Source organism: Vipera ursinii (assembly GCF_947247035.1).
Source record: "Vipera ursinii genome assembly, chromosome: 5".
NCBI lineage: Eukaryota > Metazoa > Chordata > Lepidosauria > Squamata > Viperidae > Vipera > Vipera ursinii.
In genome coordinates this window covers 38,216,870-38,234,701 of record NC_139518.1, presented here as the reverse complement: position 1 = coordinate 38,234,701, position 17,832 = coordinate 38,216,870, and the positions used below count along the sequence as shown (strand labels likewise).

Below are 17,832 nucleotides of genomic sequence, written 5' to 3'. Positions count from 1 at the left end.
TGAGGAATAGAAGGTTCTTGAGATTAGAAAGATATAACCTGATATTTTAGTGGCATGAATATTTGTGATGCGACAAAGTCAAGCTTAATGTGAATTTTAAAATTTATTATGTTAGACATGCCATACTTAGAATATAGAATAGATACTTTGTGCCTCTCAGTACGAACAAGCATTTTATAAACAAGAAGTAATAGGCAAACATAAATGGCTAACTTTGTGAGATATTGGAATTTTGTAAAGGAAATCCACTTTATCCCGAACCTCTTAAAGCTGCTGTGTAACCACCTTCTTCATAACCTACCCTAAAAATGACTGTTCAATACTTGATAAAATAAAAACAAGAGAAGAATTGGTAGCAGAGGAGTATAATTATTAATGTTTCTCTTATTTACAGTGACTGAGTGACTGAGTAGAGCTTCACAGTGCAGGAAGGAGGCACAACTGGCACATAGCACAAAGCTGTGCAAAGGTCTTTCTCAAGCAGGAGTCACAAGACTAGAAGGACCCACAGATTGCATACAGGGTCTGTCTGGGTAGTACCACTCCATTCAGGTACCAAAGATGGTAAAGTCCAAGAATCAGAAGGTCACAAAATCTAGAGCTTCTTATTCCCTATCCAAATTTCTACAGTGTCCAAGCATCAGGATGAGATTAATTTGCCAAGGGTGAAGATACAGAACTGAGTACAGTATCATCAGCATATTGATGATACATTACCCTTAGATAGATGCTCACTCAGCAGCTTCATGTAGATGTTAAACAGGAGTGAGAGTTATCAAACCCTACAGAAATCCACAAAATAATGGTTGAGGGCAGGATCTCTCACACTTTGTTAACACTGACTGGTACCACCCCTACAGAAAGTGAACCAACACAATACTGCCCCACCCACTCCCAGTCCATGGAGTCGATACAGAAAGATACCGTAGTCAATTGTATCAAAGGCCACCAAGAGGTCAAAAATAAGAACAGATCCATTATCCCTGTTGCGCTCCTGCCATAGATGATATAAAACCTTGGCCAATACCATCTCTGACTCATGTCCAGACTTGAATCCCAACTGAAAAAGAATCAGATAATCTGCTTTATCCAAGGCCCACTGAAGCTGCTACGTAATCCGTTTCTCCACAACCTAAAAAAGAGAGAGGCTTAATACTGGATGAAAATTGTCCAGTATGGTAGGATCCAGCAAGGGCTTCTTGAGGAAGGGGCAAAGCAACACTTACATGAGCAACCCCTTATCTCAAAGAATAATTAACCAATATTAGGTTCCAACCACACAACCTTCCCAGGAAGCCTTAGCTAGCTAAGGAGGGTATGGATCTAAGGAGCAGGTGGCTGACTTTACAAGCATAAGAACCCTGTCTATTTCCTCAGCCACAACAGGATCAAATTGTTCCCAGACAACTCGGCAGGACTGAACCTTAGTCATCTCCAAATTGGAATCCACCTTGGAGCTTATTTTTATTTTTATTTAGGAAGCCCAAGAACACAGAACATGTTGATGGTGGATTATGGTTAAATATATTTGTTTTACTGAGCAATTATGTGACAACTAAGGAACCCATTAATTTCACTTGGACTTATATTGAGGTAAAGGTCTCCTACTTCCAAATTTAAAATAAAAATCTTGAGATTTTTCCAAACCTATTCACATCTATTTGAATGTATAAATTCTGACCAAGACAATTTTCCCACCTACCTCTAATTTCTTGGTCAAAATATTTATTTCAGATTGATCTTCGTCTTGACTCTTGGATGACTGCCTAGTTCCTTTTAACTGTTTCTTCATCAATTTTTCATAACTTCTCTTCAACCTAGCTAACTGAAAAAAATAAAAATAATTTTGATAGCATAAATACTAAAACATAGATTTTTAAAACACCTGGTCTGTTTTCAATGACCAGAAAATTTATACTTATAAATTAAATTAGGGAGAACTATGCATATTTCTGAAATGTTGCAAAAACTAAATGGACTGATAGTCAAGAGTTCTTATTATGGCATTGTTTCAGTGAAATGTCCTTATTATAACAAGTACAAATTAACCATCTTTCACTGAAAATACACTAAAGAAAGTAAATACCTGAAAATTCCAAACTTAATTCCAATCAAATCAAGCATGAACAAAAGATCAGGAAAAGAGAACAGAAATAGAACAAAGGTATTAAAGATATTAAAAAGTTTTTTAAAAAATAAATAAGGAAGCAACATTGCCAATGAACTATGAATAATTTTATATTTCACTTCAAACAGTATGTATACTTCTTTAGGATGGGGATTTTATTTAAATCAAATTAGCCTGCTATAAAAAAGTCACACTATTTGATGGAAAAGGAAGTGGATGTTGCAAAAAGATTTAATTTTTATCATAAACATCAATAACCATGAATCCAACAGCAACTTGGGATACTTCAAATAGAGGCATAACTACTATTATAAGTGAAAAATAAGATATGAGGATTACCCCATTATGGAGTTACAGGATATTAATTACTATTAGGAATTACTGGGGCTTTTAAACCTTATTTAATAGTCAATTCTGCTCTGATCCCAGATCTACCACTGAATTTCAATCTAGCTTGGTGGAATCATTCCTACTTCCCTGAATGACCTCCTAAACAAGAATCATTATTATGAAATAATGTCTTCAGCTTGCAAAAGGAAGAACACAAAATTTAATTTCATCAATAGCCCAGAACAGGCCTGTGCACCTTGCATATTCCACCATCTTTTTTTTTTAAAAAAAAAGCCAATAAATTTTCCAGCACTGCTCAAAGTGTGCAATATTTAGAATCCCTAATGCCTCTAGGTCTACCAGCTCCAGCACTGCCACTCTTCTGCTAGCCCCAAGCAGCTAATCAATGCAACAGATTTTCCTTTGAGGTCACTATGATTTTTAATTTATCAGTGTGGCCCTTTCCCCTCTATCAAGTTGTGTAGGCCTGGCCTAGAATAAATAAAAAAAAAACTTTAACTCTCCAGGTAAACAATTAACTCTCCTGGTAAACTAGCACTACTAGTCACTTTGGCATTTAACTGAAAATAAAGAAAAAGTACCGTATTTTCCGGCATATAAGACGACTGGGCGTATAAGACAACCCCCCCAACTTTTGAGATGATTTTCAAGATTTTTCGTCTTATACGCCGGAAAATCAGCGAGCCCGGGAAGGCACGCCCTCCCCTCTCACTGTGGAGGAAGCAGGACAGGCTGGTGTCTGGCGGGAGCCGGCAGGGCAGTCCTGCGCACACACACGTGCGCAGGACTGCCCTGCCGGCTCCCGCCCGACGCTCTTCCCTCTTGAGGCAGCATCGCTCCCTGGCTCCTAAGGAGTCCTCGGGGATGCTGCCTCAAGAGCCATGGCAGGCGCCTCACGCTCTTCCCTCTTGAAGCAGCATCGGCGGAGCCGTCCGGCGTCGGGCGGGAGCCGGCAGGGCAGTCCTTCCCTCTTGAGGCAGCATCCCCGAGGACTCCTTAGGAGCCGGGGAGCGATGCTGCCTCAAGAGGGAAGAGCGTTGGGCGGCAGCCGGCAGGGCAGTCCTGTGCGTGCGCGCGTGCGCAGGACTGCCCTGCCGGCTCCCGCCAGACACCAGCCTGCCCTGCTTCCTCCACAGTGAGAGGGGAGGGCGTGCCTTCCCGGGCTCGCTGATTTTCCTGCGTATAAGACTGGGCGTATAAGACGACCCCCCAACTTTTGAGGTGATTTTCATGGGTTAAAAAGTCGTCTTATACGCCGGAAAATACGGTAAAACTAAAAGCACAAGCAAAACATGAAATGACACCACAGCATCTGAAATTTTACACTGAAATAGTTGAAATAACGGCAAAACTTTTAGTCTCTTATTTTGGGAAAAAAATTCAAAATACAGATATGCACACACAAACTTTAAAGAAAACAATTCATCACTGTCTTCTGTTACATGGAAAGTGGACTCACTCTTATTCAAAACGTATGTCTTTATTCATCTGAAAACAATCCATATTCTTTGATTTCAATACCTATATGTACAGATATACTATCTGCCTTTCATCTGACAGATATGATAATGAAGAAACCTGTTTTACATTTTGGTCAAGGCAGTTCTGCTATCTTTCAGAGAGCTCACCTCATTTTGGACTTTTGTTAACTGACGTTCATATTCTATAGTCATCTCACGATTCAGTTGCTCCATCTCATCTAATCTCTGGTACAATCTCTCAGTCTGGAAGATAATAACAAAATAGAGCTTAATACAGAAAATTCCGTCTTAGAAACCTTACTTGGACAATGGGATGGAAAAACAGCAAGCCTATGGAGCCACAGAACTCAATATATAAATGTTTGTCCACACAAATAACAATCCAGCGAAGAGTTAGAACTCTAAATTAGTAAAGCAGACCCTTTTACCCCCCCCCCACCTATTTCCTCCCTATACCACTTACTTGCCATGGTAATGAAAATAATAAACAAGGTTATTTTCTAAATAGAAATCAAAACTAAACCAAACTTCAGAATCATTTGCTGATATAACATGAGTAAAATTAATTTTCTATATTTAAATAAGAGATGAACAAAATTAGTGGGACATTATCATACAAACATCTTCCTGGAACCTACAAATTATAGCAACTATTGCCCACTGCAAACATACTCTCCTAGAGTCAAGATGTACAAGGAAGGGGTTGCTGTGGAGTTTCAGGTATTCATGATTACAATCTGGACCCACTTTACTTTTTGTAGAAGTAGCTCAATGTCAAAACAGTCTTAAATTTATTCACTGTGACACTGCCTAATTCAGGTGCTCTGACAGTTTAAATATATTGGAGAAAGGCCTAAGAGAATAAAACTGTCAATTTAAAAACTAGTTTTCAAAAACTAGTGGTTCTTCACATTACCCTCTTAAGGGAAAAACAGTAACCGTCATGGAGATCATATTTTATGAGTCGAGGCATCCCTAATGTAGTGTTCTCTTTAGGAAAGGATGCACGACACTGAACTTTTCTATACTATTCATTTACAGCATATACACCACCCACAGTCACTTTTTGTGAAATGGACGGCCATACAAATTTGATAATAAATAAATATCATCACCACATCCAACCAAACCATCAAAGGCAAGCTGTTTATTGCTGCAAGTCTCACTATAAATCCCTCATATGGAAAAGTTTGCAGAGTCCAGAGCTATTTTTGCAGTCTGATAAGAGATTACGTTTGAGGCAGAAAGACAGAGAGATAGTTTTTCTTGGCTACTGGCGTTATGTTCTTAATCTTACAATATTTTATCAATGACCAGTTAAATGGTTTTGACTATAAAATGTGAATCAAATCATGATGTAATAAAACCTTTCAATATAGAGGGAACTAATTGGAAAAACAGATGTAAAATAACTAATGGTGAATCTACCACTTTCATCAAATGAATACTATTCACATACTATTTGCAGAATTCTCAAACTATGACTAGTGAATGCACTTCATAAGATGGCATTTTACTTATGGACCAATTCCTTTAAATGACCTCCAGAAATGTTCAAAGGATATGTTTTTATGGGGTTAATATCTATGGTGGAATTTTTCAGAAAAAAGGTAATGTCTATTTAAATAAAATGAAAGTTACATACAAGTTCAAAGAGATACCTCTTTGCGTTTCTCCTCTGCTGCAGTTTTGAGAGAGGACAGTTCCTGGTCTCGGAATTCTAAACAAGACTCCAAAGTCTGGGTTTGAGTTTCCCATTCAGCTTTCTTGTGAGCCACCATGATATCTATTTGCTTCATCAATTCTTGCAACTCTGCCTCACATGAAGTCTGGAAACTTCTGCTATCAAGAAAATAGCTTTACTGATTGCACAATTATCAGAAAATGATATGAGGTAAGCGAAGCTTTCTTCATCTTTTTCTCCGAGATCAGCTCCTAGCCATAGTAATTCTATAGCAGCAGATTGAGATTCAAAAAGATGCTTCAGAATATATAAAAGTGCAAACATAATATCCATCCATAACTTATTAAAGCAGCTGTACTTTTTCCTGGTATTGTGGAGCTGCATGAAATAAGTATACCGTAGATGGTTCTTGTTTAACAATCACTTGTTAGGAACCATTCAAAGTTATCACAAAGCTGAACAAGTGGTACTTACAACCAGTCCTTGTAGTTGTGGCTGTCCATGGTCACGTGATCAGCATTTGCAACCTTCAGTGTTGGCTTCCGACAAGCAAATACAATGGGGAAGCCAGCAAGAGATTGCAAATGGTGATGTGACATCACACTTAGAGATAATACGAGATTTGCTTAATTAGAAATGTCAGTACTGCGGTCACTAAGCAATGCAGTCATATGACATTGAACTTCAAACCTACTGAAAACAAATGGAAAAGATAATTTGATAAGAAAACACAATTACAGCTAGTGAAAATGAATGTCTCAAGCTTTTCAAAACCTTGGCTGGAGATTTCGTGTTGGTTCTTTCAAAGCAAAGGCACAGCAAACACATAAGGAAAAGCATGATTCTTTTAATAAATATAAAACAATTTATAGTGTAATTCTACTCAAATAGCAGATCTAAAATGAATGAACTAATTGGTACAAATTCAAAATGCAGCTAGTCTTATACAAGCAAGCTGAGAACAAGGAGGAATAGCATTTTTCTCCTTTCCTGCTTGTTTCTGTTTAGACTTTAAAAAAATTCTCTCATTGCATTCAGTAGAAGGGAATTCATATAAAACATTCACTGCTGGAATATCTTAAGCATTCCAGAAATGTTAACTTGCAACAGTACTGTCCTAAAACCTGTGAATTCTAATTGTGTCCCAGTCAGCCCATGACACAATACTCATTTTTACTTCTACGAATATTAGAGCTTTGACATCAAAATATAAGAGACTCAGATTTCTATACAGGGTGAATAAGGACATTTAATGTCCAAATGTGAGAGCTAATATCCCAGTGAACTAAGATTGCACCTTTGTGTTTTCAGGTTCTCTACAATAGTGGCCCCAACCTTTTGAAAAGCAGGGAGCAGTTTCGTGGAAAGAGGTTTTTCTGTGGACTGGAGGGGGCCTGGTTTTGTGGGTTGCCTGCAATCTGCATATGCACAGATGGGGTTTCACTCATTTGTATGACCCGGTTTCTGGCGCACCGCACACCAGTGCTAGTCTAGGCCCGGGGCCCCTGCTCTACAAGAAAGCTGGTTTTTTTACTCCTACAGTGAAACAAATATAGACAACTACTACATTAATTACTCTAAATGAGACCTGGGGAATTTATGGCCTCCCAGTTCACATCAGGCCCATTTAGCTGACCCTGTCCAGCCTGTATGAGGTCAATTGGAAATTAAAAATTAAATGTAAATAAGTGCGCTGCAAGGGACAGGAGAAGCAAGTTGGATCCAGCTCTGCACAATTTCAATGTGCTCCTTTAGTTGGCTGGCAGCCACGTGAGGGCAAGGAAAGCACTTTTTCTGTGCCTGCAGAGCACTTGCCCCTCACCAGGATCAGTCTGAGTTGAAGTGATGGAGTTTGAGGACATCAAATCAGGTTACATTACTCCAGAACAGTCCCAGTTTCTCATATGGTCCCTTGGGAAAATTCATTATGCACCCGTTCTAAATTGTAATGGTGATCCCTGGTACTGTAACAGCTGCACTCACCTTCCCTATACCACTCCAAAATTCTGATGCTCATGGAATGTTATTTTTCATTATTATCAGAAGTATAAATATAATGATAAAAATTTCTGAAACTGAAGATAACTGGTATATGTGTCCTGAAATTAGAATAACCTAATAACTATTCTTATATGAGATGCAGTGGCTCAGTGGGTTAGGACGCTGAGCTTGTCGATCAGGTCGGCAGTTTGGTGGGTCGAATCCCGAGTGCCATGTAGCAGAGTGAGCGCCTATTACTCGTCCCAGCTTCTGCCAACCTAGCAGTTCGAAAGCACGTAAAAGTAGAAAAATAGGGACCACTACGGTGGGAAGGTAACAGCATTCCGTGCGACTTTGGCATCTAGTCATGCCAGCCACATGACCAGGGAGACTCCTCGGACAAGTTCTGGCTGGCTCTTCGGCTTTGAAACGGAATGAGCACCGGCCCCTAGAGTTGGAAACGACTTACACGCATGTGGGGAGAACCTTTACCTTTACCTAATAACTATTCTTAATTTTATGTAGCTAATTCTTAAGAATTACTTTACACTGAGTGCACATTAAAATGGCTTACATATCTCTCTGTAATTAGCCTGATTTAGTTGGTACAGCAACTTTAAAAGGTAAGCATAGTACTACTATTTTAAACACCATTTGTAGTTGCATTTAAACAAGGAATTAAGAGACAAGCCAAAACACAGCTGTTTCTGAATTACAACACTTTCTTAAGAATTTAAAATATTATTTAGCAATAAAAAGGTAAAGGTAAAGGTTCCCCCGCCATGCGTGCTAGTCGTTTCCGACTCTAGGGGCTGGTGCTCATCTCCGTTTCAAAGCCGAAGAGCTAGCGCTTGTCCGAGGACGTCTCCGTGGTCATGTGGCCGGCATGACTAGCACAGAACGCTGTTACCTTCCCACCGTAGCGGTCCCTATTTTTCTACTTGCATTTTTACGTGCTTTCAAACTGCTAGGTGGGCAGAAGCTGGGACGAGTAACAGGCGCTCACTCTGCTACGCGGCACTTGGGATTTGATCCACCAAACTGCCGACCTTCTGATCGACAAGCTCAGTGTCCTAACCCACTGAGCCACCGCGTCCCTTCTATTTAGCAATACCACTGCTAAATTTGTTTATTTTAGTAAAAAGGGATACAAATTATAAATGAATGCACATTTCTTCTTAATATTCAGAATTTTTGTATTGGAATGGGAAAAAACACAAGATAGTGCATTTAATAAATGTGTTTACTGACAATTTAGTAAAATAAGTAGCTAATATATTATTGCTTTAATATCTAATGTTATTTTAATAATATTAAGAAATAGCAAATACACACCTGCTATGTCCTTGGGTTTGCATTTTTTCCAACAATTTCTCCATCCTGAAATCACTTCCCTTAAAGCTGCTGGAAAAAAGAAAAATTGTGCTACACTAAGCTATCACCATTTCTACCCCTCCTATCACATTGAGAGAACACTTGATATATGATAGAAGGACCTACAATTAGAAAAGGGAAAAATCACTGAACAATTACACAGTTTATAGTAGGAAATAATTAAGCCTTCAATAGCTTTACAGACTAAATGCTGGGCAGACTACCAGTGGTGGGATTCAGCCAGTTCATACCACTTCGGCAGAACCGGTAGCTAATTTTTTATTGGCCAAGCCCACAATAGATTTCCGGGAGCCGCATCCACACAGAGAACCAGTTGCTCACATATTTGAATACCACCACTGCTATAGACTATAAACTAAAAATAATACAAAAATAAACTAGCAAACATTTTGCTAAAACTTTAACTAAGCGAGCTTTATTTCATACATTGCCATAGTATTATAAAATTAAAAGTTCTAAAGTAGCTTTAAAGCTATTCATAAAAATGTGTTTGTTGCAATTATTTTGTGCTTTGTGTCTCTCACTTTTTCAAAATAAGAAAGGAAAGGCATCACCCACCCCAAAACATGCACTGTAATTTATCTTCAGATGGAAGAACTATAAGTGACCCAGGAGATGCCTGAAGACCATATAAAGAAAAAAAATACACTTAACACTTTTAAGAAATGTTGATCTATAGATGCCATATCTGGACTAAAATAATTTTCACATACACAACATTTATAGTATTTTTACCAGAAAAACTCCAAATTGATACTAAGATTAGAAACCTGAGATACTACGGGGTAAGCAAACTGGCAGTACAAGACTGTACTGGTTCACAAATTGACCTAGCAAATTTTAGCATTTGATGTAGCCCATTGAAAAATTGTATCATATGAGAAGATACAGAAAACATCTATACCTTATTATTTGTAGGAAGCCATTTATTTTAGGATTTTACAGATATTGTCATTTTCACTGTGATTATAGATATTATTGCATATATTTATGGTATTGCTTTTATATAATTTTAACTTGTAAATTTTGATTGTTATTGCACTGTACATTGCTGAAAGGAATAATTTTGTTTTGTACTGAAAGTATGTAAAGCATACTTACATATCTGAAAGTCTTATATGAATAGTAGAAAGATTTTGCATACCTGCTCCTTCATCATAGAATGGCTATATTTAATCAGCTATATGTAAACCAGCCTTGATTGCTTAAGTTCACCAATAATTGTTAAGACTGAATACTAAATACTTACTCCTTAATGAAGTATCTTAAATTCAGAATTTACCTGAAAGTTGCCATCTAGTATTTAATACTTAGTGCAAACTAAGACATCATTCCACTTTTCCTCTAAAGTCCTAATTATTTTCATTTCTGTTAAGGCAAAAAAGAAATAAAATATAACAATAAGTGACATGCCTTTTAGATTTAATAAACAGTTTCAATTTTTGCTAATTTATTGTTCACATTTTTCTCCATTCTTTTCTCAAACCTAAGAATCATCAGATAAAAACTCACCATTGGCATTTCCTAAACTATATTTAACAGCAAGGTTTTGACTATATCTCCACTGTGCCTAGAAAATATATTCAGTCAGTGGTTATTGGTGCATATTTATTCATGTTATTCCGTCAGACCATTAATGTAGAACTAAAAAGGTCAATGAATAGAGAACATGAGGTGATGGGGTAAGTAGAACTTAAGAGCTAGGAAAGATTAATTTATATAAAATTAAATCACAATTTAAAAACATTAAACCCCTCAGTCCAGACCAGATAGCTCAAAGAGCCAGGTTTTTAGGTCCCGGCAAAATGAACGAAGGTCAGGGGCAGTCCGGAGTTCCGTTGGCAGTTGATTCCATAGGGCAGGCGCGCCCACAGAGAACGCCCTCCCCCTGTGGATCGCCCGTCGGCAATCCTTGACCGGCGGTACCCTGAGGAGGCCCTCCCTGTGGGAGCGCACAGGACGATGGGAAATTGACGCTGGCAGCAGGTGTTCCCTTAGATAATCCGGGCCCATGCCATTTAGGGCTTTATAGGTCATCACCAGCACCTTGAATCTCACCCGGAGGGCAACCGGAAGCCAATGCAGCTCGCGCAGGTGTTATATGGGAGTATTGGGAGACTCCCATCACAACTCGCGCAGCTGCATTCTGCACCAGCTGAAGCCTCCGAGTGGTCCTCAGGGGCAGCCCCATGTAGAGAGCATTGCAGTAGTCTAGCCGGGAGGTCACGAGCGCATGGGTGACTGTGCATAGCGCATCTCGGTCCAGATAGGGCTGTAACTGGCGCACCAGGCGAACCTGGGCAAAAGCCCCCCTGGCCACGGCTCCTATATGATCTTCCAAACTGAGCCGTGAATCCAGGAGGACACCCAAGTTGCGGGCCCTATCAACAGGGGGTAACACCTCACCCCCCCATAGTTAACGATGGAAAAGATTGGTTAGTCTGAGATGCTGGTATGCACAGCCACTCAGTCTTGGCAGGATTGAGACGAAGCCTGTTTCTCCCCATCCAAACCCGGACCACTTCCAGGCAACGGGACGTCGAGGGCATCACTGGGTTGGTTCAGGGTGGAAAGAAAAAGTTGGGTATCATCAGCGTACTGATGATACCCCACCCCGAAACAACGAATGAGCTCACCCAGCGGCTTCATATAAATGTTGAACAAGAGAAGAGAGAGGACCGACCCCTGAGGAACTCCACAAACGAGAAGCCTCGAGGCAGACCTCTGCCCTCCCGTCAACACCGACTGCGAGCGGCCCAGGAGGTAGGAGAACCACCGCAAAACAGTGCTTCCCACTCCCAACCCCCTGAGACGTCGCAGTAGGATACCATGGTCGATGGTATCAAAAGCCGCTGAGAGGTCTAACAGGACTAGGACAGAGGAACAACCCCTATCCTGAGTCCGGCAGAGATCATTCACCAGTGCAACCAATGCCGTCTCCGTGCTATACCCGGTCCTGAAGCCCAATTGGTATGGGTCCAGATAATCAGTTTCCTCCAGGAACAGAGGGAGCTGAAGTGCCACCACGCTCTCAACCACCTTCGCAAGAAAGCGAAGGTTGGAGACCGGACGATAGTTGTTCAAAATAGCTGGGTCCAAGGTAGGCTTCTTGAGGAGGGGCCTCACCACCGCCTCCTTCAAGGCGGCAGGGAAGGTACCCTCCCTCAAAGAAGCAGTTATTACTGCCTGGAACCAGCCTCGTGTCTCCTCCCAGGCTGCATATACAATATATATATACAAATATATATACAATCATGTCAAAATATAAAATGTCCCATCTTTTTCCAAGGACAGGTTAGCCAACCAACAAGAGTGCATTTTTGTTAAAAAATATTAGAGAACCTTTCTTACATTAATATTACACTAATACTTAAATCAGTGAGCTGAGGCTTCCTCGGATATTTAAAAGAAATGCACCTTGATTTTTATTCAAAATGTCAGGTTTTTCAAATAGGATCTTCTCAATTATCTGTAGAATAGCGTCTCAAATTATTTTTAAAGTCTGCATTGGGACTTCCTACATTGCTCAGAAAGAATTCTTGTCTCATCTATTGTAAAGAAAAGGAGTTGGGCAAAGACCAGTAAATAAGAGACGGGAATTGAGTGACTGCATTCACACAACACTCGCACTGGGTCGCGGTTTATCCATTTAATCCAATTTCCTGGATTCACATAACATGTTGAACGATAAAGTAACCCAGCGCGCTGGGTTCACATCACTCAGTAAGCCAAAATGAGTAAGGGCGAACCGACAACAGAAGACTAAGAGAACTGAGAACGGAAAGCAGAGCGTCAGAAAAGGAGCCACATTGGTAAACTCGGCGGCAAATAACCGATGCCAAGCACTCAGAGCACTTCAGCGCTCTAAGGTTCCTCGCCAAAAGGAATCCACGAAGCGAACAGGCGAACCACCCGCTCCCGCACACCACCATTACATCCCACGGAGCTCTTCCGTTACCTCCAAGCCGTTCCTAGGGGAAGAATTGAGACCGCCCCACCCACCTTCTCTACCATCCTCTCTATGATTCACGTCTACTAGAACTGCTGCCTGTGACGTCACGTCCTTTCGTTCCAATATCCGCGGAACAGCGGCGGATATCGCGTGCTGCAGGTGTGGGTCGGGTGTTGGCGTGAGAGGCGAGAGGAGAGCAGTAATGGAGGAGGAGTGGGGGCGGGGCGCACGAGAGGGCTGGTGCTGAAATAGCCCCCTTTTTGGAATGAGTAAACGTTAGGTGGATAAACGTTAGGTTTAGGGACAGGGAAACTTAAGAATGTAGGTCAGGGGTCTTCAAACTTGGCCCTTTTGTGACTTGTGGACTTCAACTCCCAGAATTCCTCAGCCAGCCATGCTGGCTGAGGAATTCTGGGAGTTGAAGTCCACAAGTCACAAAAGGGCCAAGTTTGAAGACCCCTGATGTAGGTGCTGCTAGTTTTCGGGCTGTCAAGAGAGTCTTGCAGGTCCTCATGAGAAAATGAGTTGCGGTTGTGTTTATCGATAAGTAATATTTGTAAGTTTTACAATCAAACTTGTAAGACAAGTTATTTCTTCATTAAGTGGTATTACAGCCAGCCCGGCAATAAGACACTTGAATAATGATATATCCAGAGAATTAAGAGGAATGGGAGATTTAAGAAATACGAAAATAAAATAAAGCAAGCAAGTGGCTTTGCAAGCCAGCAAGGGGCTTTCAGAAAAAATGCTGGCAAATTCGGTATTCCTAAATTTATCATAGATGGAAAAGTGCTGTAGCGGGTTTATAATGGTTAAAGAACAGGAATGCTTCCTGATGGATATTATTAGGTATACCTGTATTTTTCCACCAAAGTAGTCTTTTTAAAAGAAAAATATTGCAAGTATTGATAAAACATAATTGTCACGTTTTAAATATTTTTCCGTTACTAAGTATAATTTTTCCACTAATCTCTTAAAAACTGCAATTAAGACAAAAAAAATCGCAAAGTCACAAAAGTTTATGAAGCGGTGAATATGTGAAAGCTTCTGATATTGAAAAATAACCGTTGGAAATGTCCAAAAAATCTATATCTTTGCCATTTATCTTGTTATATAATAGGTTACATTTAATATGGAATGTAATTTTGAAGATTATATTAAAACATTTTGGGAAAAGAAAAAGCGCTTTGCAAAATGTTCCCCAAAAATTTCTTGCAAACTGTAACAGGCCAACAAAACCTGGGAGGAACATGATATGTAATATACAATTACTCTATACTGGATTTTTCAAATATGTAGGTATAATAAAATATACTCAGTTTTGATTACCAATAGAGGGATCTTGGTGTCATATATAGCTCAGTAAAAGCAGTGTTGTATGGTTCATGTTGCTCATTTATGCTTCTAAAATGATGAATTTTGACTTTAGGAAGAAACTTTTATCAGGTGGTGGGGCTTAGCAAGGATAATTTTCTAACAACACTGAAAAAGGTTTATATTCCTGATGTTGAAACATTCATTCAAAAAGTTTCCCCTAGCAATTTTAAAATGTCTTTATATTTTAAAATGAGAAGATGGAATATGTTTTTGTATTTATTATTTATTTATTTATTTTAATTCCATTTATATCCCGCCCTTCTCCGAAGACTCAGGGCGGCTTACAAGCTTAGCAATAGCCTTCATTCTATGTATATGCCTGCTTATTAGGGCTTTCACACACACCCCCAAGCGGCATTATTACAAAGTCAGCTTAATTGCCCCCAACAATCTGGGTCCTCATTTTACCTACCTCGGAAGGATGGAAGGCTGAGTCAACCTTGAGCCTGGTGGGATGCGAACCTGCACTAATTGCAGGCAGCTGGTGTTACTTAAGGAGGCATTAGCCCACTGCTCCACCAAGGCTAAGCGGGTGGTTAAGATTTCATGAGAAGTTGATTTAGATTAGATGGTTTTTACTTTATTCCTTATTTTCTCTTTCCCCTTATAGTTAGTTTGTTTTACTTACCATAAGGCATACGTTTTTAAAATTGTAAACAAAGCATTATTTTCGGTTTGTTATATTTCACTAATTCACTTTTTAAAAAACAGTTTCTGTTCATTTCAATGGAATTTCTTTGGCAATTGGGTATATGAGAAGCAGTAGTATATATGCATAAATATTTTCTTTGTATCATAGCCCTCATTATAAACTCTGCAAAAAATGGACAGTGAGGTACAAAGAGATGGGAGAATTCTAGATTTGATTGATGATGCATGGAGAGAAGATAAGTTACCATATGAAGATGTGGCAATACCCTTGGTAAGTTCCTGGATAATTAATATATTTTTCCCATTTATTTTAGAACATTTTCTCAGTTTCAAAAAGCTTTCGGTGAAGCGTTTGCTAATAATTTTATTTAAACCCAGTCAAAAACTAACATTCCAAAAGCCTGATAAAGTTCCTCCCTAGGAGCAGAAAGGGGAGATATAAATAGTACCAATATTCATAATAAAACTAAGCAGCAGTAATGCAGCTGTTGTTAATACAGATGTATCAAAACATAGTCTTACAGATGCCACATACGTTTCTTTTAATGCTGTCATCTACTTTATAGCTGTTTGAAATGTATTATATGTGTGTGTCCATATGTGTGTGTGTGTGTGTGTGTGTGTGTGTGTATATATATATGTCATATGTTAACTCTTAGATTCTTTGTTAGTAATTTAAAACGTGTGTGTGTGTGTGTGTGTGTGTATATATAATGAGTTGTGCAGTGATCTAGGTTTAAAGCGGAGAAGCTGATTCAAAGTGTAAATTGGGAAATGTGTGGGGAAAGGGAATCATGTAATAAAATAAGGTGATATAGTTCCTGAAGAATCAATAGGACACTAATTGTAATAAGCAAAACTATAATTACAAACTTGATTTCCAAATACCTAGCATTTAAGCCAGTAAGCCATTAACAAGTGTGTGTGTGTGTGTGTGTGTGTGTGTATGTATATCTATCCATATTCATAGGCATGATGCACTTGAAGATATTTTAGGTTTCTATTTAAAATTTTTCCCATTTATGAATAGATTTTTCTCAAAAAAAGAACAAAACACTGATTACTATTGAAAACATAACTTTTTTCCCCACCAAGTTCTATTGTTTCTTTAATTACTCAGTGATAATTTTTTTTATTTATTTTCAGAATGAACTTCCAGAACCAGAACAAGACAATGGTGGAGCTACGGAATCAGTGAAAGAACAAGAAATGAAATGGACTGATCTGGCTTTGCAGTATCTTCATGAGAATATTCCTCCAATTGGAAATTAATCTGTACAAATTAGCATAATAACCACTTTATTCAGATGAATTTCTCGTCAGTTTTGGTTTGCAGTCTTTTGCCCTGTTAGTCTTGTTTTGAGATAAGTGATAATTAATTGTTTTAATTAAACAGTTGCTTAAAAGGCACTAGAGGATTTTTTGTAGATCATGAGAGATTTTTCTACCTAAGTACGAAAGATTTTCCTTGAAGTTTCCAGCAGAGGTCGCAGAAGTACAAGTGTTTCCTTGAGTATGAATTGCTCTTTAATGAACTTGAAATATATTGCAAAAATTCTATGTTTGCAGTTCTTGATTTCAGTAAATTCTTATTTGTAGTAAATATATTCTATGGAAATGTAGGCAGTTCTGCTGATAAAAGCTTTTTCACTTCATCTTTTTAATGCTATCTAGAAGATGCATTGAAGGTACTCAAAATACACATTACCACACATAATAAAAACGTTAATAGCTTCAACTACAGACAGAATTAATGCACTGAAGTAGCTAAGGGAGGGATATTTAACCTTTCTTCCATCTATTGATTTTAGAGCATTTCATTCATTCAAAATATATACCGTATATATATTTTTTATTTTATTTGGATTTATATACTGCCCCTCTCCCAAGAGACTTCATGCTTCCTGAATTTACAGATATATTCAAAAGGTATATACTCAACTGTAATATTGTAAAGAAGAACAATGGTGAGCTCACGCTGCATTTCTTAAAAGACATTTGCTTAATAGACATGATATTTAAAAAGTTTATTCTAGAAAATTGTACCTAACAATGACAATATTACCTCTATTTTGTAGAGAGTACTTAAGGTCCTTGGCGAGATTCTTCACAAGTGATAATGGAAAATCCAGAAACAAAGCCATTTCTACACAAATTTAGTATCACCATTATTAAGACTTTAATGCAGTAGTCCTTGGCTTATTACCACAACTGGGGCTGGAACTTCCATGCTAAGCAATGAGGTTGTTAAATGAATCATTGAGCAAATCCAGTTCTCCCACTGACTTTGTCGGAAGCCTTTTGGGAAGATTGCAAATGGTTACCATGTGACCCTAGGATGCTGCAACTGTCATAAATGCATGCTGATTGCCAAGTGCTCAAAGTTTGAGCAGGGAATACTGCAACAAGTTTAAGCACAACTACTGGTCATGAGGCATCTTTTTTTAGCACCCTTGTAACTGAACATTGACAGACTTGAACATTCACTGGTGAAAAAAGTAAGGTTCTACATTTAGGCAAGAAAAAACAAATGCACAGGTATAGTATAGGTGATACCTTGCTCAATAGTAGTAACTGAGAGGGATCTCTGATTCCTAGTGGACAATCACTTAAAAATGAGCCAGCAGTGTGCTGCAGCTGCCAAAAAAGCCAACACAGTGCTAGGCTGCATTAACGGATAGAATCAAGATCACATTTTTTTATTTTTATTTTATTTTAATTCCATTTATATCCCGCCCTTCTCCGAAGACTCAGGGCGGCTTACAAGCTTAGCAGTAGCCTTCATCCTATGTAGTTTTAATACCACTTTACAATGCCTTGGTAAGGCCACACT

At 38.8% G+C, this 17,832-nt stretch overlaps 2 protein-coding genes across 6 annotated transcripts in view; one reads left to right on the top strand and one right to left on the bottom strand.

Annotated features, from left to right (window-relative positions):
- The window catches only part of CEP63 (centrosomal protein 63), a 41,126-nt gene extending 28,094 nt beyond the window's left edge, over positions 1 to 13,032 (bottom strand). For both annotated transcript variants that reach the window (XM_083363177.1, XM_083363178.1), the window contains exons 1-6: positions 12,978 to 13,032; positions 10,302 to 10,387; positions 8,960 to 9,028; positions 5,622 to 5,799; positions 4,108 to 4,203; positions 1,703 to 1,825 (exon numbers count right to left, since the gene is read on the bottom strand). In XM_083363177.1, the coding sequence (XP_083219303.1) occupies positions 1,703 to 1,825; positions 4,108 to 4,203; positions 5,622 to 5,799; positions 8,960 to 9,028; positions 10,302 to 10,315 (480 nt within the window). In that variant the 5' untranslated portion in view covers positions 10,316 to 10,387; positions 12,978 to 13,032. The remainder of the gene's footprint in view (positions 1 to 1,702; positions 1,826 to 4,107; positions 4,204 to 5,621; positions 5,800 to 8,959; positions 9,029 to 10,301; positions 10,388 to 12,977) is intronic.
- ANAPC13 (anaphase promoting complex subunit 13) lies at positions 5,704 to 16,554 on the top strand. Of its 4 annotated transcripts, XM_083363194.1 has the most exons (4): positions 13,210 to 13,527; positions 15,148 to 15,270; positions 16,146 to 16,316; positions 16,355 to 16,554. In XM_083363194.1, exons 2-3 carry the CDS (start codon positions 15,172 to 15,174, stop codon positions 16,269 to 16,271), a joined length of 225 nt encoding a protein of 74 aa, XP_083219320.1. In that variant the 5' UTR covers positions 13,210 to 13,527; positions 15,148 to 15,171; the 3' UTR covers positions 16,272 to 16,316; positions 16,355 to 16,554. The 4 variants fall into 4 exon arrangements, with proteins under 4 accessions (XP_083219319.1, XP_083219318.1, XP_083219320.1 ...); XM_083363193.1 differs by lacking the exon at positions 13,210 to 13,527 and adding an exon at positions 5,704 to 5,854 and having other exon boundaries at positions 16,146 to 16,554; XM_083363192.1 differs by lacking the exon at positions 13,210 to 13,527 and adding an exon at positions 13,092 to 13,130 and having other exon boundaries at positions 16,146 to 16,554.
- The last annotated feature ends 1,278 nt before the right edge of the window (positions 16,555 to 17,832 follow it).

Coding starts and splice junctions, on each gene's coding strand:
- ANAPC13 (XM_083363193.1), top strand. CDS start 15,172: ATGGACAGTGAGGTACAAAGAGATGGGAGAATTCTAGATTTGATTGAT. Junction 15,271..16,145: donor AAGATGTGGCAATACCCTTG/GTAAGTTCCTGG, acceptor ATTTATTTTCAG/AATGAACTTCCAGAACCAGA.